Genomic DNA, 19,229 nt, shown 5'->3' with positions numbered 1-19,229 from the left:
CTAGGCTGACACAGAAGAGGAGGAGGCCAGCTCTTGTTTTGTCATTTCTCTATTCACCCCCCACACACAGTTTTTTTTCCCCATTCTTCTTTTTTTTATACCTCAGTGGAGGGCGCAGGGGGACCAATTGGAAAGGATAGATAAAAAAAAAAAGTATATATATATCACATATTCATAAGAATATTGTGAAGTAACTTTCAACCTGGCGTCACTATTTGGGGAATGTCATTATTGTCAAAATGTTTCCAAAATGATATATATATATTGTTACGATCCTTAGTCTAGGGATGAAGGATTGTGACATACAGTTGGTGAGTGAAAATGAGCTTTATTGGTTTTGACCCTTTTTTTGTTGAGCTGACAGAAAATGAAACAGAATATATACAAATATGTGACAAATAACTTAAATTATACAAACTTTGAAAGTGACCCCAGTGCAAGTCAATAAACAAAGATAAGAAACTAACCTACTCTTTTTAACCCCTATCTAACCTAACCTCTACCAAATGAAAATTACATTAAATCCCTAATCTAAACTAACTTCCCTAATATAAACTGAAGAAAACAGGACAGGTACAAAAAGCAGGCACTGTTGGTCCAACACAAAGACACAAGAGTTGTGTGCATGATACTTTTAACACTTATCTTTTACTCAATGCTACTTTAGCAAGCTCATTCAAAACAGGGTGCAACTGACAAGCTTATACATGATACGGACGGAGGGGGTGCCCAAACTTTTAGTGCCCCAGAGTATTGACTTTTGATACATTCAGTAGGTAACCGCACTGATCGCATGTTACACACTGCCAATGTGCACAGCTGTTGACAGCTCTTTTATAATGGCCAGGCGTCCTCCTGATTGGTCCATGGTCTGATGGATGGTCACCTCCTCCTCAACCAGGTCTCCTCCCACGTAGGCCCTGAGCTGGATGAGCAGGAGTCAGTGGGACTGCCATATAGACAGGTTTCCTGTTAGTAAACATTGAGAGGAATATGACCGCGCAGAGGAGGGGGAAGCCTATGGGTGCGTTTGGAAATTACGCACCGGAGCACACTTGCCTATTAATTTGTATTGGCCAGTGCGCTCACTGCCGCTCAGGGCTGTATTTTCGAACGCGCCTTTCCCCCAGGCATGCGCAGATTGCGCATTCTGCTCTGTGATGACGTCGCGCGGAAATCCGTCTATAACTGCCATTTATAGTAATACATACAATGATAGAAATAAAGAAAGAACCCTTGGATGTATATATATATATATATATATATATATATATATATATATATATATATATATATATATATATATATATATATATATATATATATATATATATATATATATATATATATCAAACTCCTACTGTCTAGTGTTTTACGTAATTGTCTTAAGCCATTTCACAATACGGGGGCAAAGCCAAAGGTTATGGTATACTGTATGTGGGGGTCCTTGTTTGGGAACCACCCTGTTTTAGCTGGCTGTGAAAGAAAGAATAACACATACGTAAACAAACACAAACTAAAAGTGGAAGGGATAATGGCAGCGACAGAAGCTGTGGGATGGAGCCTCCTCTGGCCAAAACAAACAGCGTTCCTGGGAGAGAAGGAGAGCAGATATAAACACCGTCTTGAACCAACTCGGCGGGTAGGAAAACATGTGTTATCCCAGCACTTGATGACGGTTTGGACCGTGTGTTCGTTTTTCACGAAGTGATGTCGCCACGACTCGCCAGCCAGTGGCAGGTGTGTCAAGTGAAAGTGCTATAACCGGTTTATTTTCCGACTGCGGAGCAGACCTCGCGTTGTGCTCTGTATTTACATAACAAATCAATATATATATATTTTTACCAATCATTTCATAGTAGTAGTAGTAGTAGTGTGGTGGTGTTTATCTTCAGTTTACCTGTCTATCCTGATGAAGGTCTAACGACGACGAAAAACACTCTCACTGTATTTTGGTGCTTTCACTGTTTGTTTTCACTGCCCCAAAACGTCCCTGTCTACCAAAACAAACAGTGAAAACCCCAACATACAGTGAGAGGGCAATATGGTTCTGCAGGTAAACACCACCACACTACTCCAGTGGCTGCAGCTGCTGATACAAGGGAAAACATTGGTAGAAGAAAATGTATAACTTTGTCATACGATGAATAGCGAAAATCTGTAAGCTCACAACACACCATAGTGTGATGCGTTGCCGTTGGTAGCTTGTAGGTCGGCTATTTTCAGCATCCTTGAACAAGTAAAAAAAAAAAAAAAAGATTTCTGGAAAATGCCATAATAATGACATGTGGAAAATGCCAGGTAGAAACTGGTTTGATTTTTTTAAAGAAAGTCAGAAGCGCTCTTCGGGGCTGTGGTACGTACGGCTTCCGGGATAGACTGGAATGAATCAAGCGCGAAGGAGTTTCAAGATACATCCCATTCGATCTTCAGTATCTCCAAACGCCCTGGTATGGTCTGGAACACTTTACTTCCAGGTAAAGAGCATGATGCTGGGTGGGGACATGGTGAGACATCTCTCTGGATACTCCAGCACATAGCCCTCTGCTGCTCACTTATCTATCTCCCCAGGAGATCAAATGGGCGTGCGTGCATGTGTGCTTGTGCGTGTACATGCATGCATGCGTGCGTGCGTGTGTGCACGTCTGCAGAGCTACCCCCAAGGCTGGGGAAAGCTGGCTTTGTCAGAGAATAATGCAGTGTCCTTCAGGTGAGTTGTGTATATCATCCTTCTATAGTAGTCCAGTAAAGCTGTCGTTCAGTGATGCTGTTGAACTGGTCTGACACTGACAATGGGTGTACAGTGACAATAAACTTGAAGCCCATAAAGACTGCGTCATGAATGCAAATCTACATGGGTTTTGTGCAACGAGCACGTGGATGAACATGAGAATGCAGGGAGGTTTGTACACACACTGAAGATAGCATCAAAAAATATATAATCTTGAAAAACAAATAACATTTTTGAACTTTAAAGCGCAAGTCATATTGGCAGCTTTTTTAAATTCAAAATTATTTGCGGAGTGACACGTTGTGAAGTAGCCAGCATTCTCTGTGGTATGAAATATTTATATATTCACGTATACACCAGCATCCGTATTGTGGGGAAGGCATTTGCTGAAAACAGGCGATCGACAAGCTCACAACACCTTGCAGCGCAACGCGTTGTGAGCTTGTCGATGCCTATTTTCAGACCCTGGTATAGAGTCACGAGGGACCAAACTATAGTTTACCATGGTCAGGGCTCTATAGGCCTTCAAGGTCCGCGCCTTCTTTCCCTGAGTCTACACCAAATCTCTTCGTCGAAAATCAGATCTCCAGGCTAATAGCGTGTTGCAACGCACCGCGTTGTGAGCTTGTACCTACCTGTGGATTACATCAGGGACAAGTGACTTGGACTTTTTTTCTGTGTTCTTCCTCATGGACCTTATGTGGATTATGCCGTCGACACAAGCATTTTGCAACTTAATCCCATGTACAATGCCACTGACTTTTGTCTTTTTTTGTGCTTTCTAGCACCATAACTAACATCCATAAGTATATCATGTACAGTATACATCTGCTGCTATGCTCACGCACCTTATATCTTATCTCAGGTACTATGTGTAAATATGTAGATAATTTGTTTGTTTTCTTTGATTGATCTCCCCCCCCTTTTTCTTCCTTTTCTTTTTTTTCTATGGAAATAACAATACGATGGGAACTATGTATGCACGAAAACAAATTTCACCCACTCTTTTACTTCTGTAAACCTGTGATATGACAATAAAGCTAATTCTGATTCTGATTGTAGTTTGGCTACTTCCGCCAAATATTCGCCCCCAGAACAGGGCTGCCAAAGTTCATGTTAACACCGGTTTACTACCGTGTAGGCGTTTAGAGTATCTCACAGGGTTAATGCGCATTGACTGTCGGCCAAAACTCACTCTCTAATATTCACAAATGATTACGCCTATAAACTGCCACTACACTGAGGGCAATGCATTTGGTGGCCCCATGTCCTTTTTGGAAAGACGGCGGATCACGCTCCCACTCACCAGTCACCCTCTACTGCATGGCTTTTTGCCTCGGTAAACGAGTGAGTTTGGGCTCTGAAAAATGTGTCAAGCGTTCCTGAGGAGCTCGTTGTCACGGGCCCATTGAATTTTAATGCAGGTGAATTGAGGCAAAGGTCCAAACCTCCCCAGTGGTTGACTGGCTTTCTCCTTTCTCCACCAGGGGGAGCTGTGGTATACCGTTAGGGGGTCTCTCACTTTTAAACCTGCATGGCAGCAGTGGTAGACAGTAACAAAGTACATTTACTTGAGTATTTGTGTTTTTGGATAATGAAAGACTTTCACTCATTGTGAATAAACCCCTTCAGTCCTATTTCAGATGTAGTGAAAATTGCATATCTACAAGCTCATTGCAATGTGAGCTTTTAGATCAGCTATTTTCACTATTATTAATTTATTTATTTGGGGGGGGTGGGTCAAAATGTCAATACAGTAATGCATTGATGATAATAAAGAAAAAGAAAACGTACTTTTGAATACATAAATAATTTTAAAAGAAAGTACTCCAGTACTTTCACTACAGATTTGACTTTCACTTGTCGTAGTTAGTAAAATTTGACCAGGAGTATACTATACAGTACATACTTTAGACTCATGTGCTGGGGTTGAGTACTTTACCCACCACTGTATAGACTGGCAGAGGTAACATATATAATAACATGAAATAATTGCAAAATGTCTAAAAAAAAAGACTAAACACTAACAAAACTACCATAGCCATTTACCGTATTCCTCTTCTGAAGGAAATACAAGCAACGCTTTGCTTTGTTTTCACAACGCCCTGGGAGTGGGGGCGACAATTGTCCATCTCCTCTTCCACTGTTTCTTGTTTTTGTCATTTGTGCATATAGCCTAAGCCATGGCGCGGAGGCGGGCGGTGTTTACCCCGTGATACGTGGGTTTAACGATAGAGAGGAAGGGAGAGAGAGCTCACAGAAAGGTACACACAGAGAAATAAAGGTGCCTAACTGGAACCGAAACTGGTTCTTCAGAGTGTTGCTATAGAAGATTATAATTTTTTTGGTTCAAGAAAGAACCTTTCAGACCGAGGTTCTTCGGTTGAGACTTTGTCGAGGGCCAAACCTCCATTGATCCTCATCTTCCACCCCTCTCCTCTCCTACTCATCCTCCCCTGTTGTTCCTTCTCCCTCCATCTTTCTTCCCTTCTTCACTTCCTCTCTGCCTTCTGTGTGTCTGTTGTCATGTTATCTCGCTTTGTCAGGCTCATTTGGTTCCATTTGGTACACCCACAGCGTTACAGACCTGTACAGGTCCATTTGGTTCCATTTGTACACTCTCAGAGTTAAATTAACACTCAGGATTGTAGAGAGAGAGCTGATGAGATGCAACGTACCTACACACAAACACTGTAACTGGTTGGAATAACGTTCCTTCCACGCGCTACGTCTAACCGGGGAAACTCCCCCCTGACAGGTGATAAGAAGCGGCCTGCTCACTCCTCATGCATTGAAGGAGGCATGAGCTCAGTTCTGGGCTCTCCCCAGGCTGGCAGAGGGAGAGTAGCGCCCATGATTACATAAGCAATTGGCACTGGGTGAAAACATGGGTTGCAAAATGGTGGGATAAAAAAAATGAATAAATAAATTCTAAGACAATCTGTTTTTTAATGCATTAATGACAAGCAGGGGCAAATGCAGCCCAATACTTACAGCATTATATTTTGTATTGAGCTATTTTAACATAAACAAGTAATATACACATGTTACATAGCAGGGTCATCTTGCACAAATACATTAATTACCTACAGTACATTACGATTTGCGGATTGAGCGCATGCAGCTCTATGTGACAACTTCATGTAAATGCACCATTTACCATTATTTTGGACACAGTATAGTAGATAGGGTGCTCACAAACCACAGCCACGCACGTGCAAGATCACAGGCATTATACAGTATACCCAAGCGCACGCACGCACACACGCACACACACAGTATAAGTGTTATATGTGTAAATATAATTTACTAGAGCTTCAAACAGATGTGCAGTGTTCACTCTGCCTCATTAGGAGATGAAGGTTTAGACAAATCCTCGCCGGCGAGCGGAAATCACACGTCACACGTATGTATACCCCCCCCCTTTCTAACATCAAACCAAGGGCAGCTCATCCAACAGATTGTCCCCTTGTTCACAGCCACTCGTCACCAACACACACACGCGCACACACACACACACACACACACACACACACACACACACACACACACACACACACACACACACACACACACACACACACACGCGCGCGCAACCACGCACGCACACATGTGCACATGTATTACTATTGAGAGAACAATACATTTTAGTGCACTGATTTGATCAAAATACAACAATAGCAGATCTACAAGCTCACAACTCTGTGATGTATTGTGAGCTTGTAGATCAGCTATTTTTGGTGCAGAACCCCAGCGTGCAACTAAACATAAATCAGGTATAACTCCAACCCTACAACTCCTAAACCTAACCTCTAAAGTGTCTAAACCCAACGTGAATCTTGTCCTAACTGAAAGTCAAACTCCCCAAATCTTTTTTGAAACAATAAAACAACCATATATGTTGTGACCACAAGGAAAACGGTCCTCACAACTTTTCAAATTCTACTATACTTGTGGGGACATGTGGCCCTCACAGGTATAGTAATACAAGCACACACACACACACACACACACACACACACACACACACACACACACACACACACACACACACACACACAGGAGCCACACACACTTCATAGGGACTTCGTAATCACACCCCCCGCCGAGGTGACAGCCTGATTGGGACACATCGGAGGGAGGCGCGCGCATGCATTTGCATGCTAAGTGACGGAGATGTTATTTCTCTTTCCCTGTCTTTCTTCTCTCTTCTTATACTCCTTGTTTCCCTTTTCGTCTTCACCTTTTACTTTCCGCTCCGTGAAATTAACGCCTCGGAAGCATTGGGGGGGGGGGGGGGGGGTTGGGGGGCACTCGCATCCACAGACTTTATTTAGTTCCCCCTCGTGTGAGCTCCTGGCTTCGCTTTGAAGTTTCTGGGGTGGTTTTCTTTTTTGTGTCGTTTTTTTTTCATGCAAATGGAAAATTATGTAGAGGGTAGCGTTACTGTGGAACCTTGAGGACAGCTATACTCCGAGGACAATGCTTCATAGGAGATAATAATAATAAAGAAAGCACGCACAAAAAAACCCGTCTAGACAACACAGAGAATGCCTGTAATTATTGTAACTCATGTGGAGAAAAAAAGATGCAGGGAGCAGAGAGATAGAAGCCGGATTTATACTTTGTTGCGCGGCAGTGTCGCGTGGGAAAATTGCCTGTCTACACGCTCGCGGCCTTGTGAGCGTGTAGATCGTCTATATTGTCGCCGTGCGCGACGTTAGTGTTGTGAAATGGGAATAGTGAAAGAAGCAGGCAACGTCAAGTATAGGGGAACCCAGCCACTGCAACCACCCACCGTGGCTTTCCCCAACCAAACACACATACTGTACATAGACAGACGGATACGCAATTTATTTTATTGTTTCTTTATCTTCCTATGCTCCTCTGTGATGTCACAGCCTTTAATGACATGCTAGGCTATACGAGCAGCGTGCGCGTACATCAGGGGACTAGCCGATTGCAACAGAGGCCGCCCCCACAGAGGGCATGTGGTGTCAAACTGCACGGTTATTTGCGTAAGTAAACCTCACACTTAGGTCTCACCTAACTCCTGCTCATTATACTAGGGTGGAATGGCTCAGGGTAGAGGACAATGACTTGCCTGGTCTTCAAGATACTCAAGGGACCAGTGCCTATGTACTGGTTTGACAAAACAAATGCGAGTGACGCCCACGGGCACAACACCAGAGGGAGTTCCAATTAACTCATTCCCCCCAGATTCGGCGCAAACATGTGGGTGAATTCATTCTACTGCTATGCCACCAAAATGTGGAATGCCCTTACTGTACCACCAGCCATCAAAAACTGTGACTCCCTACCCTCCTTCAAAACCGCCACAAAAGAGAAATCACCCGCCAATGTTTTTTCTGCAAGTATACTTTTTCTGCTCCTTGTATTGATGATTTCTTGTATAGTATTGTATGTCTTGACGCATTGAATACATAGGACCACAATGGAAACAAGCCCTCAGGGATTGTTGTGTTATCCTTTTAGCATTATTGTATAACTGTACCTCTGTACCTTTTGCAAACTGATAATAAAGTATAGAATCAATCAATCGTCCATACTGTAAATCTCCCGTTGTTCGGTACTTTTTGTCGAGCTTGTTTCCGGTGCACAGTAAAACATCCTCAGTTTCAAATATTCAGTGTACAAATGTAACCAAATGGACCCCCTGTTTTGCTGTGTGCAGGAGTGATCATAGGAATGCACAAAGAAAGGTACAGAGAGAGAGAGAGAGAGAGAGAGAGAGAGAGAGAGAGAGAGAGAGAGAGAGAGAGAGAGATAAAGTAACTGAAGTAAAAGAAGAAGAAAGATTTATTTTTTTTGGCACCCCAGAGGCGGTGGGATAAAAAAAGGCCTCTGACTTAATGACTTCATTTAGACGTTTAATTAGGCGAGCGCGTATCTCCCTGGCTTCTGCCCTGTGTAATCTGTGATGGAGTTGGCGCTACGCACAACGTCAGAGTCTCTCTCTATCTCTCTCCCTCTTCCTCTCTCTCTCTATCTCTCTCCCCCTCCCTCTCTCTCTATCTCTCTCTCTCTCTCTCTCTCGCTGTCTCGTTCTGCCTCCCTGGACCACATAAATTATTCCCATTGCCTCGCCGAGCACGCGTGGAGCAATAGAAATGAAATATGTATGGAAACATGCCACGGTGCTTTTGAAAAGAACTATTTCAAAGGCAGGAGACCGAGGTCTCTTGAAATCTTCATGAGCTCTCCTCCTTCCCTCAACCCCCCCACCACCCACCCATCCCCACCACCCCCCACCCATCCCCACCACCCCCCACCCATCCCCACCACCACAATGTTTTTTCTCTTTCTTTCTCCTTTGACTGCAACCTCCACACACATGACCGTATATGAAATATCAAGGCCGTTCCCCGGAGACAACTACGCATTCAAAGAAATCGTCAGACGAGAAGGAATACACACAACAAGTCGAGCGCCCGTGCACACACGCACAGACACACGCACACGCTCACTGACAATCAAAAGAACAGCAGTGCCTGGCAGACAGCGGTTGCAGTACATTGGCAATCAGAAAGACACGCTGCGTATGAAAGCAACATTGTCTCAGTGATCAGTTGATTACTTTTCAAACGATACAGTATGTTATTGAAACAAACATTTGCTGTAATGGTGTCCGCGTGCGGATCAACCGCGTAAAGAACACATAATGAAGAACGATGTAAATTATGAAAGAGATCATGTACATTTGTTTGTATGTGTGTTCATAGCAGCTTAGTTCAAAGGTAGGGTAAGGGATTTTCATTGGTTAAAATAAGTGTTAAATAGCCCTATATTCTGATAGTACTCATTGCTATAGAGTGTTTGTTCAGTAAAAAGAGTCTCCTTGTCTCTCCAGCTCTTTATAAAACACAAAATGCATTTTCGTTTCAGTTTCAGTTTCATTTCCAGGTTCATCCAATCAGGATAGAGAACGCAATCAGGATATAGATTAAACAAGTGAAATTGGAAGTGATGACACTAAGAAATGAGCAGGCAAAATTGGAACTGGAACACTATAAAAACTAGAAAATGTGCTCCTCGGAGCACAGGTCTCCGCCAGTACTATTCCTGATTAATCCTGTCTTACCTATTTATATTACATATTGTCACGTGTCACTTGACCAATGTTAGCTTGATCCCGTTAGCTTGACCAATGTTACCTCACTTCCAAAAACATAAATGTATTTTGGAAGTGACACACCTATTTATAGGATTTTATTTCGTCATGCGTCTCGCTAGCCAATCAAAAGCATTGGTGACAACATATTGTCACATGTCATGTGAAGCTTGACCAATGTTAGCTTGGCTAGGAGGGGGACACACACAGCGTGACGGGAACGAAAACATACTCTCCACCTCTGGCGGAGACAATTAAGCTTAAAAAAGGGTACTTTTTCCTGATTGGCTGAGATTTTGACACCTACGGAAAATGTATTTTGTGTTTATTAAAGAGCTGGAGAGATGGGGAGACATCTGTTACTGAAAAAACACTCTATAGCAATGATTACTCAGAATATAGTGCTTTAACCTTTTAACAAAATACTTTTTGTTTTAACCAAAAAATATCACTTACCCTACCTTTAACTATAATGAGTTAATTTTAGTTAAAGTTTGTTAACGTTGGTTATGTTATAGGGTTTAGGCTAGTACAATTTGAAAATAGTAGATCTGCAAGCTTGTAGAACGGCTATTTTCAAATAGCCTTGGTATAAAATATAGGGCTAAAGTGGTTAATGTATGTTTTATAATGTAATCTAACTATATAAATGGCGAGCGACTTCCGCACCCTAGGTGCGACACCCCACAGCTCTGTTATCGAATAAACAACGCACCGCCAGACCACATGTCGCCAACTGACTCGCCACGGCGGCCGCGCTGAATTTACGCGTCGCGTAGGGGACATCTCATTGCTCACTACACCTTTTCCACCGCGCAACATAATTAATTCTACTCACCAAATGTCGGACAAAACGGAAGGGGAGGCAGCTTCGTACCGTTTACCGTGCACACCACCGACACCGCACGGCGACGGGTTTCGCCGAAACAACACGAGCGGCCGCCATTGCACTCTGCCCATGTCCTCCACAACAGCACACACACAGCTCCTTTGCTTCAACCCCCCCCCCCTTCTTACGTACCTCCTTTGTTCCACCCAGGCCGTTACTTTCACTTCACTCATGTCTCGATCACAATATGTCCGTCCTTCACGTGCCATGTTCATCCCAAACACAAAAACAAACAGCCACAGCACAGCACGCTGCCCACGGTAATCTGGTAAACAAACCTGATAGGTTCATGACACCACAGGACTCGACAGTGATGTCATCATTATGCAACCCGGAAGTACAAATACCAAGGATAGGTCAGTGATGTCAGTCGGGTTGCCAAGTTTGCTGCCAGGTTTTAAAAAACAAGCGACAGAAACAAGCAAACCGTGCATGAAAAAAAAAAAAACTGCCGAAGGGGTCCGCCATGTTCCAGGGGGGTCCCCGGGGGTCCCAACACTCACAGGGGTCGGCGGACCACCAGGGGGTCCGCGGACCACCAAAGTAACAATCACTATTAAATTTTTTTTTTTTTTTTTTTTTTTTTTTCTTTTTCCTTTTGGACACTTTTACTCCGGCGATTTGGGTACCCCAATATACACGCACCCACGCTGGGCCCCGTGCGCGGCTGGGGTTGAGGGGGGCGTAGCCCCCCGAAACTCTAGTACTTTATATTTGCAAAGTTACTAGTAACTAGTTTTCAAATAATTGTAGTGGAGTAAAAGTTCAATATTTGCCTCTGAGATGTGGTGGAGGAGAAGTAAAGACAATTGGAAATACTCCAGTAAAGTAAAAGTACCTAACAATTGTACTTAAGCACAGTACTTGAGTGAATGTACTTAGTTACTTTACACCACTGAGCCTAGGACTGAATAACAAGGACTCACTCTCTCTCTCCGTTTACATTGCTAAAGTAGCCTAAGTCTCTTGCTTCAGAACAGTTTGTCCATAGACGTATCACAACAAATAATGTTATATTCAAGCAAGAGAAATAATCCACCGAGTTTTAGCGACGGCATCGTGCTGTGTTGTACTGGGGTTCAACTCGCCACAACATGAACATGAGCTTCTTTAGTATGGAAGACTTCGCCAGTTGAAAATATATGAAATAAAGACACGGAAATGTATTTCAGAGAATGTATTATATGAATTTCAAATGCATCAATGTCCATGCATTTTCATAAACATTACCAATTGCGGGGATAGCCTAGGCGTGGTTGATGCAATGCATGTCATGGCTGCCTTGTAGGGGGCAGCTTTGAATATATCTCTACTCCCCCTAGTGGACACTAGTGGCTTTATCTCGGGTCACTGGCCAACCACTGTACAGTAACGTCAAAACATTGCAAATTTGACAGTACTCCTACAGCTTTTGTCCAAAAATCCCGCAAATCGGTACACAGTATCTCTATAGTCATTAAACGAAACGGGACTTTCAGATTTTTCATATTCCATCCTGATTGGCTAAAAATGGCCTCCAAAGTTTGCAGGAGTGCTCCGTTTTGAACAAAATGCCTCAAATCATGAACACAGCATGCAATTACCTTGACATTTTGCACGTACATTTCCACTATGCCGAGGAAGAAATGCCAATTGAAAATTTTCAAATCAGCCTCATGGTGGCGCTATAACAGGCCGATTCGTGTTTTTACCTATAACTGCACCGATCTGTGTAAAACTTTGTAAGCGCACTCCCTAGAGGTCAAGGAAAAACCCTTGGCCTGCATTTTTCACATCTGCCTTTTATAGCGCCACCAGGAGGCCGACTTATGTATTCCATCCTGATTGGCTAAAAATGGCCTCCACAGTTTGCAGGAGTGCTCTGTTGTACCTACCAAAAAGTGACCTTTTCAAATGGCCCGGATTTACAGAGGACTGTGTCTAAAAAAAAATAATGCAAATTCTCTCTATCACACACACACACACACACACACACACACACACACACACACACACACACACACACACACACACACACACACACACACACACACACACACACACACACACCTCCAATAACAGTCACAACACATCCAGAGCCACAAACCAACAGTCACTGAACATGTTTCACTGCCACACCGGGCCCCAACAGCAACAGAGCTACAGCAACAGAGCGTGGGGTAGCTATGTGTGTGGGGGTGTATGGGTGGGTGGGTGTGTGTGTGGGGTGTGTTTGTGTTCATAAAAGCTCTGACAGCAACAGAGCTACATCTTGAACAACATCAGCACATGACACGTACAGCATCAACAGCATACAACAAAAACATCATACAACACAAACTGCAGCAGCAGAAGCAGCATCCAGCAAAGGAAAAGTTAGGTATGTCACAATTATTACATAATCACCTGATCGCAAGTATTTGAGATAATCGCAACACTTTTTCAGATAATCGGCATAATCATTTCCATGTTGAAGACATTGTTCATATGTTTTCAAACATTTTCAAAAATAGTGGAAATAGCAGACTGCTATTTCCATTATTCATGTTTTTTTAAAAGTATAAAGTTATTGAATTACGCAAATTATTTGTCATATCTGACCCGTGCACCTTTTGTTTACGAAGACAGACACATTTTTATTAATAAAGTTACAATGCTCAATGTACGACGCAATAATTAATTAATTTGGCCTAGTTAATCGCAATTATTTGAGCAACAATTAATATGTCATAATCGTGACAGCCCTAAAGAGGTTCCTACTTTGAGTCGTCTTCATCAGCCGTCTTCAGGGGAAACCCCCGAGAAGGACGAGGTCTTCGGCCGTTCGACCATGCGGACCAAGTCTTCGGAGGAATCCACCATGCAGACAAACCCATGGATAGAGAGAGATCACCAGATCTCCATCTCTAGGGCAGGGCATCCTCGGATGAGCCTTCCAGCAGGCGTCTCCCATCATCTTCATCCTCCATACATCAGGTTGGCTTCACCAGTACTTTACATCTCTCTGGTTAGCTTCACCAGTACTTTATTAGAGGTGGAAGGTCTGGGAGGGTGTTACACTGTAGGTGAGAACCTCAGTCTTCTGGGCATTTTAGTATGTGTGTGGGGGTGTATGGGTGGGTGGGTGTGTGTGGGGTGTGTTTGTGTGTGTGTGTGTGTGTGTTTATAAAATAAAAAATAATGAAGAGGAGGGGGAGTGGGGTGTGTCCCCTCCAACACCTCTGCCAGCCTTGAGTATCTGAATGAAAGAAAGAAAGGAAGAAAAATTCAAGTAACCGAGAGCCACATATACGTACGTATACTGTATCCTGTCACAACATACACAGCCTACCTAGTATATGTATACTGTATCCTGTCACAATATACAGCCTAGTATACGTAGAGCTTGTAGATCGGCTATTTTCACAATGTTTGCCTCTTTCTTACGTAATATTTGACCATTTGGCCAATTTAGTATTAAAAGTAATTAAATTGTAAACTTTATAAATGTGCAAATACCCTGTATACACTTATAGGGCATAGCAGTGGCGGCCATTTTGTGGTGTCACAGATAGAAAACCCATAAATTTTTTCCCATCTAGATTTAAGAAAATATTTGTTTATACATTATTAAGCCTGGAACTAAGCCATCCAGGATCCTGATGATACTTACTGATACTTGAGTAAAAGTTCCAATACAGCAATTTTGAAATACTCAATTACAAGTACAAGTCTGGTATTCAAACTTTACTTCAGTAAAAGTACAAAAGTATTGGCATCAAAATGTACTTAAAGTACCAAAAGTAAAAGTACTCATTATGAGTTTGTAGATCGGCTATTTTCAAATAGCCTAACTACTGTATATAGGCTATAGGGCTGAAGTGGTATGTTTTGTAATAATAATCCAAATCTAGAAAGTAACTAGTAACCAAAGTTTTCAAATCATTGTAGTGGAGTAAAATACTTGTCTCTGGGATGTAGTGGAGTAGAAGTAAAAGTATTGGAAATGTAAAATACTCCAGTAAAGTAAAAGCTCCTCAAAATTGTACAGTACTTGAGTACATGTACTTAGTTACTTTATACCACTGACTAGGCCTGCATAGCCTGTCTTAGCATCACAATCAAACACAGCTCAACAATACAACATGACATGTTCACTTCACATCACATCACATCACATCACACAACACAACAATGCTTCATCCTGACAAGTTGTTGCTTTACCAAGTAAAATAAAATAAATTAAAATAAAATGAAATTAAACACACATTCCATCAATTCCTTTAATGCTAAGTAGCTAAGCTAAGTCACCTGTAGGGGTGCATTTCGCCTTTCCGACATGTCGCCTTTCCGACGTTAACGAACCCTATACCTAACCCTAACCCTAACCCTAACCGCACACGGAAGCCACTAGTCGGAGTGGCGAGATGTCGGAATGGAAGGAGAACCCCCACCTGTAGATACTCACCTCTGTTTGGTCAGATGGAGAAAATGTCTTGTCACAAGCGTGTTTATAGCAGCTTTCACCACTCTGGTAAACACTGACAACTCTACTCAATGTTCATGTAGAGTAATGTTACATTATGAGTTGTTTATTTTGATCTTTTACTTCCAAACATTGCAGAGCCTGTAACAAACTGTGTGTGTGTGTCTGTGTGTGTGTGTGTGTGTGTGTGTGTGTGTGTGGGGGGGGGGTGGGGGGGGGGGGGGGGCTGACAATTGGAGGACTTATAAAGCCCGCCCCTCCCTCCCTGCTCCCTAGGGAGTGTGGAGCAATAGGGCATAGCAGTTGCGGCCACTTCCTGGTTCCACTTGAAAATACTCATATTGACATTTCCAAAAATATTTATATCAATTAATTTAAGCCTAGAATCAAGCCATCCAGGGTCCTGGTGAATCATGACCATTAAACATTTTTTTCTGTGATTTTTTTTATTTTATATTTAATTATATGATATACTATATTTAATAAATACCCTTTGTTTTTCCGTTTTCAAAAAAGTTTTTTTCACAGAATCAAACGTTTTATGGTCATGATTCACCAGGACCCTGGATGGCAGGGTCAAACTTCATCGCCTGCAATCCTGTCTAACAATGACTTCACCATGGACTGCGGTGCTTTGGCCGCAACACACAGGAACTCAATATATTATTAAATAACCAAAAATATATTGATGTTAAGGTTTAAGTTTTTCATTGACTGGGTCAGAATCTGGTTGGACCTGTGTCCTTGGTTTAGAACACTGAGCGTACTTCTCTCTCTCTCTCTCTCTCTCTCTCTCTCTCTCTCTCTCTCTCTCTCTGTCTCTCTCATTGTCTTCGAGGTTCAAGGACACAGCACTCAGCTTTTCTCTTCCATTATTAAATGTCCTATTCTGTGAAGAATGCCTCCACTGTCTGTCTGTGATGTAGTGATGAAAACAGAGAGAGGAGAAAGGCTGCAGGGGAAATGACACAGAGGTCCATGCTGTAACATGCTGTAAAAGTTTTTACAAACCTCGAAGTGCTACAGGGTTTGAAAACATTGGCAAAAATACAGCAAAGGCAACCAAACAAATCCATGGTCAATTTAAAAAATCACACCCAGTGTGAAGTGAGCAGTGATATTCATGAGTTATTAATTTCATCATGCGTCTCGCTAGCCAATCACATCACGTCCTGCGAAGTGACGTGCTTACATTTTTTACATTATTATTAATTTCATCATGTGTCTCGCTAGCCAATCACAGCACGTCCTGCAGAGCTTAGCCTATGGGCGTGTTTTCCACAGCATGGCGTCACAGTGAAAGACAAATTTTCATGACGGAAAGAAAAACTTTCACCACGGATGGGTCCTAAACCCTCTTATAGGAGCGGTTGTCCCTCTCAAAAACTTTAAATTTAAAGACATTTGGTCCCTGATGACCAAAAATATATCCCCAGAATGAGTTAAAGTCACAGAACTGGTACTGACACCTGGGTCTGGTGCTCTTGAACACGGGGATATGAGAACCAAGACGGTGAGTGGTTCCTGGGCCGGGTTATAGGAGGCGGAAGTCTCATAAAAATATGACGCTACATGGACTTAAATGTTTTTTTTTACTTTAAAACACTTCTGGGGTAGCCTATTTTTATATATATTTTATATATGAGGCTTTGTCTGTCCCGCTTTCGTCCCTCTTTTCCTCTGCACACACGTCATGCGAAGTCCGGCCATTCAGATTTCAACCACTAGTTCAAGTTTACAAGGGGTTTGGTGTCCCTGTGAGGTGCCCTAGTGGTAGTTACGGTGGCACTACTACTATTAAGTTGGTTGGACCCAAATGCATGACTCACAGACATCTTTAAAGAAGGGAAATGTCTGGGGGGGGGTGTAGAAAGTGGCAAGCATGCGTAGAAGCGAGGAACTATGGCAGCCATGAGAACAATGGGGTCCTGTGGTAGAGGGAGAAACAAGATGAAGCAGAGCACAAGCACCAGGCTGAGCACAAGTCACAGCCATAGGGTAGAATAGCTCCTGACAACCTCGTTCATGGGTGACCATCGACCAGGGAGTGAGAGCAGCGCTTCTTTGATGTCCGGCTACCCTCAGACATTCTTAGGATTTGAATTGACGTTTCTTGAAGGTCCATTTCTCACTCGGTGAATGGCAGGAGAACGCCATGGCTCCAGAGAAGGTGAGGGTTCCAGTTCTTTGGAACCACACAGTCTTGATGGATGACAAGAATCTCCACCAGAGCCCTTGGGCTCCGATGACCGATCACTGGGCCCTGATGAGGATTTTGTTTCCTTTGAACAGAAGAGATAGTGCATGCACATCCAATCTTTTAGTCCAGGTGCAGGACAAATGACAGATTGACAGTAAAATCGTAGAATCTGCACACAAGTCTCAGCTCTTTTTTTTTTATCGTAGTCTATCTTCATCTGGAATATAATTTCCTCCAAAGCTCCGGTCTCTGGAAAAAAAGAAAAACACAACTTTACCACCAGCCTTGGCTAAGAATGACAAGCCACAAAGTATTGTGGTATCATAACATCAAACCCAACCATCCTCTTTAGAGTATGACAAATAAAAGAGAGACAGAATTGTGTGTTGACCGTGCGGTCAGGCACTGCCGTTGGCAGGGGGCTGGGCTGCAGTCTGCAGGGTTCTCCGGGCCATCTCCAGGGCTCCTTTCTGCTTCTGGTTCCCGCCAATAAAGCCTCCGGCATGGACGAAAATGCAGCCTTTGATCCCAGTGAGCTTCGACAGCTCCTCATCCCGAACACCCCGCCACTCCTCCAGCAGGGGCAGCCTGTTCTGGAAGGTGTGAGGCCCGGCAGGGACACACTGGACCCGCCAATGTTTATTCTGGTCTGGGTAGAGGACAAACTTGATGGGGGTCTCCACATGAAGCTCCTGCTCCAGGGCAAACAGGTGCTCCTTCCAGGGACAGCCTCCATGGGAGAACACCACCACCTCTCCACTGGGATCCACCCGATGTCTCATCTTTATTGCCTCCTCCACCACCGCACGGGCCAGCAGCCAACTGTTCTGTAAGAAAACCACACGATCCAGAAACTCCGACCCTACCAGCGCCATGGCCTTCTTAAAGCCCTCCTCTGTGTCTTGATTCTCGCTGTTCCACCGTGGGTTCAGGTTGCTGACACGTGAGCTAATTGTGGTAGAGACGGCATATTCGCACTCTCCGTCGTACTGTGAGATGCCGTTGTCTATGGCATCCACCTCCTCAACAAAGTTCTCATACAGCTTGTCGTAGAGCACTTCAAGATGCCTGTCATCCTCTTTCAGCTGCGTCAACTGGGCAAGCAGCCGTCGGCCAAAGTGTACGTAGATGAGACCGGCCGAGCTCAGCCATCGTTTCCCTGGAAATAGACTGTGGAAGTTCTCTGCGAATGTCTTCTGGTGATGGTCATAGCGATGCTTCTTTGGGTCAAACTCTCCTCCTACATCCACCACTATGTCACACTTGGCCAGTAGTGCTGGGTCCCTGGTGCGGATAATTTCAGCATCCTTATACTCTGGCAGTTGACGCAGGAACCAACACGCCAGCGCCTCGTCGCAGTGGAACGTTCCGTCGTGGGTGCCGATCCGAACGGACATGTTATCGGTGCTTCGGAGTCGCTTAGCTTCGCTGGACATGTATCGTCAATACGTTTGAATGTAAAAACAAACCCTCAAATGCTCCAGGAAAGAGGGACGATCTAGCTCTCTTGACTGAGAATGCACTTGACTTTACTTTATAGCGTCCAGCCATGTTTGCGTCTGTCACTGAGATGTCATGAGAAGTCATCCATGTCCAAATGGGGAGTCCCGGATCGACCATGTCCAAACATGGAGACCATGACGTCTGGTCTCACTTTGACCTCTTGAGTAACAATGATGATATTATGCATTTGGGTCCTACCAAAGTAGTACCACCCAAACTACTATGGCACCTCACGGGGATGCCAATCATTGAGCTACAGTATAGCACCTTTCTGCCCTTGGTCACTCATAATGCATTTAAAGAGATGTCTCACTTTAAAACACTTCTTGG

The 19,229-nt window shown here is 43.5% G+C and overlaps 1 protein-coding gene across 1 annotated transcript; it reads right to left on the bottom strand.

The window, feature by feature from the left end:
* Nucleotides 1-17,794: 17,794 nt before the first annotated feature.
* LOC311061653 (MYG1 exonuclease-like) lies at nucleotides 17,795-18,832 on the bottom strand (the record flags this gene model as incomplete). Its single annotated transcript, XM_084080344.1, has 1 exon — nucleotides 17,795-18,832. The coding sequence occupies one exon, from the start codon at nucleotides 18,830-18,832 to the stop codon at nucleotides 17,795-17,797; it is 1,038 nt and encodes a 345-aa protein (XP_083936470.1).
* Between the last annotated feature and the right edge of the window lie 397 nt (nucleotides 18,833-19,229).

This window comes from Gymnoscopelus microlampas, assembly GCF_963454915.1.
Source record: "Gymnoscopelus microlampas genome assembly, chromosome: 15".
Taxonomy (NCBI): domain Eukaryota; kingdom Metazoa; phylum Chordata; class Actinopteri; order Myctophiformes; family Myctophidae; genus Gymnoscopelus; species Gymnoscopelus microlampas.
This window is presented reverse-complemented; position numbering and strand designations above follow the sequence as displayed.